General features: G+C 34.0%; 1 protein-coding gene across 2 annotated transcripts; it reads right to left on the bottom strand.

Moving 5' to 3' along the window:
• Positions 1 to 1,907: 1,907 nt before the first annotated feature.
• On the bottom strand, positions 1,908 to 10,506 carry LOC117321900 (monocarboxylate transporter 12-like). Of its 2 annotated transcripts, XM_033876524.1 has the most exons (7): positions 10,345 to 10,506; positions 8,855 to 9,246; positions 8,155 to 8,271; positions 6,294 to 6,437; positions 4,250 to 4,517; positions 3,274 to 3,953; positions 1,908 to 2,921 (listed from the first exon to the last, which is right to left on the bottom strand). In XM_033876524.1, the coding sequence occupies exons 2-7, from the start codon at positions 9,144 to 9,146 to the stop codon at positions 2,794 to 2,796; spliced, it is 1,629 nt and encodes a 542-aa protein (XP_033732415.1). In that variant the 5' UTR covers positions 9,147 to 9,246; positions 10,345 to 10,506; the 3' UTR covers positions 1,908 to 2,793. The 2 variants fall into 2 exon arrangements, with proteins under 2 accessions (XP_033732415.1, XP_033732416.1); XM_033876525.1 differs by lacking the exon at positions 10,345 to 10,506 and having other exon boundaries at positions 8,855 to 9,660.
• Between the last annotated feature and the right edge of the window lie 6 nt (positions 10,507 to 10,512).

Below are 10,512 nucleotides of genomic sequence, written 5' to 3' on the forward strand. Positions count from 1 at the left end.
AAATTAAAATGTCTTTCCAAATTAATGAAACAAAATTACATAACAGGCCAAAACGTGACCATGAAGCAAGCCTGGTAGAAAAATTTAATCGAAATACTCCAATGCATATACATAGTTTTAGTTAACATCTACATAAACCCACGCATTAACTGTTTCATTGTTAAAATGACTTTTGGTCATCATTATTATAAACATAGCAACATAAATATGTAACAGCAAAAATAATTCTCTTATCTATGTTATACATGTTATATATGATATTTGATTTCATGTGATGCAAGACAATTCAATAGTCTTAATTAAATGTATGCGTGAGAAAGCACCTCATAATATTGATGATTATGTGCATTGTATACTATTCTAAAGTATACGTTATTCACTGAAGATTGAATTATAATACCTCGTTGTGGCAATCTTTGTGGCGTATACAGGGTGTTTTGATTTTGTTTTGTAACAAAAACATTTAATTTGATTTTTGTATTTCAATATCACATTTCCACAATCATATACAAGTAATTTTCGCTTAATAAATGAGAACTATATTAATACAACAAGAAAACATCAATCCAATCTCACGAATGACTAAGAATCATTCTTAAAATAGTCATTTACATGCATATGTTTTAGGCCATATTTTGTACAATATAATCTTTAAGTGATGCCATAATTTTTTCATGTAAAATTCAGTACAATTTTATCTACACACACGTAAAGCAATCCCTGTATGTAACAACCATTTACAAAATCCTTAAAGAATATGACGTAAAAGATCAATAAATCATGTATAAAAATTCGTAACAGCGAGTAAACATTAATTTTAGTAAATTATGGTCATGAAATGAGCTACCTTATGCAATAATGGAGGAAGTGTCTCCATCTTATAAACAGAGTTTTGGCCAAATAATTTAAAAATAAAAACAAACAAATGATTCAATAGCATCAACAAACAATTTGAGCACAGTGACATTCTATGCAGGTACTACCTAGCAACCAAGAAACGGCATTGAATGAATAAAGGGTTGTCTTTACCTACATTGATCTCAGAACCAGGAACCCAGAATATGAACACGAATAGGATGTAGGTCCACATTCCGCCCCGTGCATTGATCGACAAAGCGCGGCAAAGGCTACAGTAGATGGATTATCGAAGTCAAAGCAAAATGCATAGAAAAGTGTACGATATTGAAAAATGAAAGTAAATTGGCAAGGTCGACAATAATGCAAAAACATATTCGAATTTACTATAAACCTTAGCATTTACACGGACAAAAAAAATGGTAAAATGTCGATCAAAGTAATATCAAAATTCATTTTATATACATGTTTTGTGTCTCCTGATGACATAAACACAACGATTTTTGATAGTTTTTATATATGACAAAGAAAGTAAACCTGAAACAGGAAAGAATGGCAAAGATCAGTGTAATCGCATTGCAGATTTCCTGCAGGCATATGTATATTTTTTGCGACATAATATTTTTCGATCATCACAATAAATTGCCTTTATTTATCATCCTTCACGTAGTGTACGTATGACATCGTGTATTTTGAATCTACCGTAATCTTTAGTTGGTGAGCAAACATCGCCGTTAAAATACTGATAGAATGATAAATTATATACTTATATCAGAGTGTGTTTTTATATTACAAAAACACCAAAATTTCACACACACACAAAAAACCCACTGAACACTGATATTGTGGTTGAACTCCGACTTCATTAACTACATGTAAAACGTAGTCTAGAAGTTAATTTAAGTTTAAAAATTACGGTCCCGAGGATCCCGGATGGTCACCCGGAATACGTCGTACGTTATTACCCACGCTGTTGTAAGTTATGTAAGGTTACATGTATACATAGCACTTCACATCGCTTGATTCTCAAAAAGATATTTACCATAACAAAGTTGAAATCAAACAAATTATTTATTTAATTCAAACATTCAGAGCAAATAATCACCTGGAGTATAAATCATTCACAATAGACTGTCCCGAGAACTGTTCATCGGTATCAGTGTATACACACGTACGTTAATTACAATGTACGTTAACTCACAACCTATTGTAGTCCCGTCATCTTCCAGGCACCATTTAGCATGTATACAGGTACGGTAAATATAATTCAGTATGGCCAGACACCGATATCACATGAATGAATCACATGACATTTTTTGTACTGTCACATGACTCTCATAAACAAAATGGCTACCAACATGGAAAAATCGCCGATCTGTTAACGTCATTCGCGAATTTAAAGTCATTATGAGATCAGAATTCGCGAAATTATGTATTCGCGAATAAGTCAAATTAGGTGAGTTCGCGAAATTAAGTACTCGCGAAATATAAGTGATTTACAGTACTTCTTTGAATGTACAAAAAGAATCAAAAACAATTAGTCCTCAATACTGTTTGATCATAAAAGGGTAATATGTAAAAATATATACATAAATGGGGATATGGGACCTGTTTCCGGTAGGAACAAGTCAAACAGGTGTATACACGCGTGGTAAAGCAAGATCATGGTAATATATCATTCAAACATAACAACGAGAAAACAGACTAAAAAACTTAACATGTTGCACACCGAACACTTCGATATGTAGGTAGAATCTTATTGGTGTAAATTTATGCACATATACACATTAATATATATATATTGTACATCACAAAACCAGTTATAATCGACAGTCAGAGAAGCACTTATTTGTACAAAAACCTTCAAATTATATTTATAAAATCATATTGATGTGTTTATGTTGATTTTGTTGCATACATCAATCCTCGTCATGTACGTTACTGTTTCTTCAGTCTTATATAATGAATGACGTTGGCTGCTGCTAAAATAAAAGCCCCCAAAAACATTGATGCTCCACCAAAATAGAACCCGATATCGTAGTGACCATTGACATCCTTCATAAAACCTGAAACAGGAAAGGATGACGATAATCAGTGCAATTGCTTTGTATATCAACTGATATTTTGGCGACAATGGATTTTCTTATTTTTACAATTAATTGTCTATCATCATACACGTACAATGTACTTAAGTTAGGATCTTTCCAGTAAATTGTCCATATAGATGTACTTGCCATCCTCAACGTACAGTGTGCGTATGACAGAATGAAGTAGTGTTCAATTTAATGTAAAAAATCAAATCAATACTTACTTAAATTAATTACTTTAAAAAGGTAAATAAAAACCAAATCTTAAAGCCTTGGTCTTACTTTTATCCCACAGATATATACTTAAATGTATTGTGATGTAGCAACTTACCCGCTATTGGAGGACCAAGAAACATACCAATACCCTGGAAACATATCAGTAATCCAAACGAGTTCACAAGTTTCTTTACCCCTAGGATATCCACAATGACGACAGACTTCTGAGAGATGTAGGCACCTACTAGTAGTCCGTATACGGCACAAAGCACCGAGAGCTCAGCAAAGGTGTCAAGACTGGGCACTGCTAACGACACAAAGCCCAGAAGGAATAGCACAGCATTGTAGATATAAATCCGGTATTGTTTCACACTTGCCATATCGAGCAAAAATCCAGACACTATACGACTAGTACCATCAAAGAGTCCGATAATAGATACTATATACGAAGCGTGGAGTTCGGATACACCTTTAGATTTGGCGTAGGCAGGTATGAAGACAAAAGCCGCCTGTGATGATATGGTATACAGTAATATGGCCGCACAAAAAGAAGTAAATCGCAAATCTTTCATCAAAGATAATTCAAGTAGTTTGGTCTTTGGCTTGCTGTCCTTATTGGAGGGACCACATGAAAACATCCTCCTTATTTTCGACAGGCGTGTCTGTGGCTGTGCATCAACGTGCGGGTTGGTTACTTGTTCCTCTTTAAGTTTTTTATCATTTTGCATTCCCTCTACATCCTCCCACAAAGCTGATGATTCAGCTCCCACGTCAGCTTCTTTTTTACTTTTCCTCCTATGGAAAAGATAAAGATATTATATAGCTGTATATAAATCTCCTTAATTATTGGATGTATATTACTTTAACGATGTGATGAAAACTTCGAACCTTGTGTTAACATTCGTGTTCCAAAAGAGAAAATTTCACCATAATATGGCTTCGAAACATTTTTTGTAGAAAATAACCCTCGGCCAATACTGGAAAATGTATTTTGTTTCTTTCGATAGTTTAATAAAGATATCATTAGAATTTCTAAATGTACTTATTCGTAGATTAATTGTGAACTGGAAACCGAACATAAATTATAATACCTTTCATCATGTATCTTCATCTTCAAATGGAGCCAGAGGGGTCTAAACAAACAGCCACAGGCCGAAATGTTCAGCATGACAGCTCCAAGGATAAGAAAAGCACCAAAGAAACCATAAAAGTTGAAGATTGTCTCAATAATGGTGGGAAACAGAAAAGAGCCAAATCCAACACCTGATGTTGCAATGCCGACAGCAAGACCTCGTCTTTTGTTAAAGTACTCTCCTACTATGACTACAGCAGGGGCGTAAGCTAGCAGTCTGCCAAATCCTGCAAGAACCCAGTATACTGTATCAGTATATAATCTACGATACCTCGTAGTTGCTAATATAAACATAATATATCTGGAAGCAAATTTATCAAAGAATACGATGATAGTGATTATCTGGACGCAAATTTATTAAAGAATAAGATGATAGTGATTATCTGGAAGCAAATTTATTCTTTCTGAAATTACCCATATCCGCATATTTCGGGTTATTTAGGTACCGAAATATCTAGGAAGATGCGAATTAATACTAAAAAAGATTGACAAATCAAATTTACTCTCAAGACTTCGATATATACCTAGGACCCAGCCAACAGGGCCAAATAACAACAAAAAAGTACGAAGAGTACTTATCAATGGGAGACATGCATATGGCAATATTTTTAAATCATTATCCCATTGAGAAATATTCGACGTGTATTCCATTGCGTTATAGCAGTTTGCGGTGTTCAATGAAATGATATTTGCGCTAGTTGGCATCAGATTTTGTACAAGAATATGATTATATCCAGGTCCCCTATATACATGTATTCATAAAACCTTGTCTTGCTCCCTAAGATAGTGTTGGTGATAAACCTTATATTTGATTTTTTTCAGTGATTTGAAGGGATTTCGAAGAGACTTCAAGTAAGGTAAAGCGAGATATTATCTACAATTAATATTATTAATATTAGGGTTTTCTTTCAACCTGCTATTTCATCATTTACAAGTAAACAAGTTGAACGAGTGTTGGGTTCAGCACAGATTTCAAGTGTGAGCACGAGGACGGTTTCATGAATACTGGCCCTGGATTAGACCTAGATATACATGATGACAATTTTAATTAAGATTTTGCGCTAGCTTTAATAGGATTTTGAGTTAGAATAATTTAAAGGGGCATTCCTTCGTTTAGATTGGGTAAAAGGTTGTCAAAATTAAACTTACTGAAAAATATGTGTTTTTTCCCAAGTAGTAACAGTTCTAACCTTTACATTATTATTAAGGCAGTATTTTTCCCCTCACGATTAACCAAAGTTCTTCGAGTATTAAGTCCTGAAAATTCTTTATTCCACCCGAAGTACCACCAATTACCGCTAAGAAATACGGTATTTGTATACGATACGCCTTTCTCTTATATATTTCGGGGCGTTGATTTAATTACATTTAGGCACAAACACTCATATGATCATCGTTCGGACATAGATTTCATCAACAGAAATTGCGCATGTTTCTGAGGTCCGAAGTTTGCATGTTGGTATCCTCTTGTTGTTTTGTATACAACGTTGCATTTCATCTCAGTTTCACTTTTCTGCACCAGATCTTGGATTCTGACAACAATATTTAACTATCGAACGATTTGTAATTATACATGAACATTTCGTTTTTTTCTCAGTATCTGTAATTGTTCTTATCGAATCTGATTTTGTCAATTCATATCAAGCCAATATTTACAAACAAATAAACTCTCAAAAGGAACTCAATAAAGCATTATATCATATACACTTGCTGTTTATGCAATATCAATTAACAAAGGTATAACAAAGGTATCCTTGCATTGTTTTTGATGGTAGCAAACTAAGACTCACCGAAAGTAAAAACTCCACCATTAACACCTTTTCATTTAATTTTTCTTACTGTTTTTCGGCAATGTCAGCATACTTATTGTTACCATATTGACAAGTATTACATTTAACCAGGAACTACCTTGATATTTAACCTGAGCCCTACAAAAATGAAACAAATCGTTGACTTCACTCTTAACTAATTTTAAAGTATACATGTATAATTATATGCTTTACCTCCTAGAACTCCAAAGCTGGCATATGTGAACGACAGAGTAGGTGATACAGAAGTGATGACCAGGCTGATGCACAGGAGAACACCTCCAGTGATTACCACAGATCGAGCGGAATATCTGTTACACAGTATGCTACACACAGGGCCTACAACACAAAGTATCATATTGACAAAGTATACTACACACAGGGCCTACAACACAAAGTATCATGTTGAGAACATATACTACACACAGGGCCTACAACACAAAGTATCATATTGACAAAGTATGCTACACACAGGGTCTACAACAAAAGTATCATGTTGAGAACATATACTACACACAGGGCCTACAACACAAAGTATCATATTGACAAATATGCTACACACAGAACATACAACACAAAGTATCATATTGACAAAGTATACTACACACAGGGCCTACAACACAAAGTATCATATTGACAAAGTATGCTACACACAGGGTCTACAACAAAAGTATCATGTTGAGAACATATACTACACACAGGGCCTACAACACAAAGTATCATATTGACAAAGTATGCTACACACAGGGTCTACAACAAAAGTATCATGTTGAGAACATATACTACACACAGGGCCTACAACACAAAGTATCATATTGACAAATATGCTACACACAGAACATACAACACAAAGTATCATATTGACAAAGTATACTACACACAGGGCCTACAACACAAAGTATCATATTGACAAAGTATGCTACACACAGGGTCTACAACACAAAGTATCATATTGACAAAGTATGCTACACACAGGGCCTACAACACAAAGTATCATATTGACAAATATGCTACACACAGAACCTACAACACAAAGTATCATATATTGACAAAGTATGCTACACACAGGGTCTACAACACAAAGTATCATATTGACAAAGTATGCTACACACAGGGCCTACAACACAAAGTATCATATTGAGAACATATGCTACATACAGGGACTACAACACATAATATATTGACAAATTATGCTAACAAAAAGGACCTACAACTTAAAATATCATGTTGACAAAGTATGCTACACAATTGGCATGAGATTCATAGTGACATACAGACAAAGTACGCTTCATACAGCGCCTACAACACAAAATATCACATTGACAGATTATGCTACACACAGAGCTTACAACACAAAATATCATATTGACAAAGTGTGCTAATCACAGGGCCTGCAGCACAAAAAAAAACATATTGACAAAGTAATAAATATGTATGCTACATGGAGGGCCTAGAAATTTAAATATTTCAATGGAGTATGCTTCAGACTTAAGGCTTAAAACACATGTCATACTGACAAAGTAAGATATACATAGGATCTATAACACAAAATATCATATTGACAAAGTAATGCTTCACAAAAGGCCTACAACTTAAAATATCACATTCACAAAGTAATATGCCACACACACAGCCTACAACACAAAATATCACATTCACAGTGTATGCTACACATGTAATATCATATTGACAAAGCTTAGTATGCTACAAACAGGGCCCTACAACATAAAATATCATATTGAAAAAGTATGCTACACATAGGGCCTAAAACATCAAGAATCATATTGAAAATTATACAATGGCAAGGTATTGTGTTAATATGAAAACCTATTTTATCTATGCTGATAAAACATTACAAATGATTCCATCAATTACTATGGAAAATTTTGGGATAAGTATCATTATGTAATTTCAGCATAAGTAGCTTTAATTATCTTTTTACTTTTGCAAAATCAGAGCGTTCTTTATTTCCTAAATAGTATTTGTCTTTACATGAATGTGCAAAGTTAAATTAGAAATTTGGGACCCACAAGGAGAGAGGTATATATGTACTTACCTAGAGTCAATCTCAGACCTGCTGGGAGGGAGGTTGCCCATGCTGTGGCGGCAGCAGACTTTTCAAATTTATCCTCAAACTTTAAGTAAATGATTCCAGCTGATCTCTCTATTCCACCTATAATCATGATTAAGTGCATGCCTCAGTGTGTGTAAGTGCATGCCTCAGTGTGTGTAAGTGCATGCCTCAGTGTGTGTAAGTGCATGCCTCAGTGTGTGTAAGTACATGCCTCAGTGTGTGTACAGATATCATTACCATTAGCCAAGTTGTCTCTCCAAGTTTAATGAAATCATATGCTTATACATTGGTTTATAATATTATGGATAGCTAATAAATAGTTGAAGAAAGAAACACTAATAAATATTTGAATCATTTGGAAAGAAAATAGGTTATGTACGTATTTGATTTTACTATATACTGCTGTAATATGTATCAATAAAAAGTGTTTTTTAAAAACAGAAAGCAGCTCTAAGGCTTGAACATATACATAAGAAAATTGAACTAAAGATAAATCAAACCAAATGTACATAATTTCAGTGAATATTATAATTCCTTTTATATCAAGTTACATTTTTGTTTAGAAATTAATTGATATAAATTCATAGTGTATTATACTCAGAAACTGAAACACATCAAGCATACATTCACCAAGACTAGTAAAGAAGAAAAGTAAATATTAAAGTGTAACTCGACTATATACCTATGAAGAGATGGACAAGTAAACTGCCTAACACAATGAACCACCCAAATCCTCCATCGGGGGCTAAGTTTTCTTCCTCCACGTTCGAATTCACCACAGGTTCCTCTACCTCCTCCAACACCTCAACTGTTTCAGCAGAATCAGATTCTCTGTTCTCCAATCTAGTTGTATTCTGTTCTCCTCCATTGACTAAAGGGCAATGCTCTGTCTCCGTTCTTTGCTCTTCCATTTCTAAAGTAGTTTTATCCCAATTTTTCAAAGATGGGTGCTCTGTTGTTGAATTCCCCTCCATATTTTTAATACAGGGTATATTTATATCGCCTCTTATCAGAGTTGATTTCTCCGTCACCCTGGTCTGAAGTGTTACTGGCTAGAACATCCTTGTGGTATCTCTGTCACAGGTAACCATATCTTATAAATAGGCTCCACACAATTCTGTTTTTATTTGTATACATAATTTGCATTAATGTCATTATTTGTATTATATAGTAACCTGGCTAATTAACATAAACGGTACTACAATCTGTATATATATACATGTATAAATTGGAAACTAAATGTGATATACATATATCCACCCGTTACCTATTACTGCTGTCATCTGTATAGTTTAACATAAAGGATGTATGTTCTGCATAGCATCAGAATTTAACTCACTATGTTGACTGTATAACCATTTAATACTTTACTTTATGTGATATTTTAAATTGTAGTGAAAAAAATGACCAAAATTTAACGCTCAAAATCCCTTAGCTATTGAAAAGAAAGAGTTTTGAAACTCTAAAAGAAAATGTTCAGATATTGAAAATAGATACATAAATACATAGATCTCATATACCTTTAATATGAAAACTTTTTAACAAATGGATTTAAACTGATTTATGTACTCATTTAAATCTTTTAAAATGAACACTGTAAGCACATTCTCATAAGTAATAGATTATAAGATATATATGTATGTAGATTTTGTGTTCCCCGGATAACGGGTCTAAAATTCTAAATGTTAGGACCATAATCTGGAGGGTTCTATAATACATACCTGTGATGTGACTGGTGAATACAGGATTTAGCTCCCTTAGACCGTTTGCAAGGTATGTTTTGAAAGCCGATAGTGTATTTGGTTTATGATGAAAGTTACAAACTTAAATATAAAGGGTCACATTTGCTCCTTTTTTAACCAAAGAAGCCCACCGATGCAAGCTTCCTAAAAATACCGAACGCCAATATTTTTGAAATACAATGCAATCTAACAATGCAATAACTGTAATATGGCCTTGGGAAAGCACGTGCATAGAGTTATCATCACATCAGCATGGCTGCATGCAAGGAAAGCAAATTTATTTTTACCTGAAGCTTTTTTTTAACACACGATCAAGTACATTTGCACAGTAATCATTGCAATGGAATTTGTCGAATCGAAAGATCCTCACACGAGACATGAGACAGGTCAACACATGAAACCTTATATATGCAACTTACACGTTACGTACCTTTTAACAGAGACATGTCTGCGTGATAAAATACCGTCTCTGGTTTTAACAGGGCCAGGGCCTCTGTTTAGTGGAGTATTTGTAATTTCACAATACAGCATTGTTGAGTTCTGAATTTAACAATCCGTATGGAATATTCGGTCTGCGTGCACAGTATCCCAATGTTAC

Source organism: Pecten maximus, chromosome 2, assembly GCF_902652985.1.
Source record: "Pecten maximus chromosome 2, xPecMax1.1, whole genome shotgun sequence".
Lineage (NCBI taxonomy): Eukaryota > Metazoa > Mollusca > Bivalvia > Pectinida > Pectinidae > Pecten > Pecten maximus.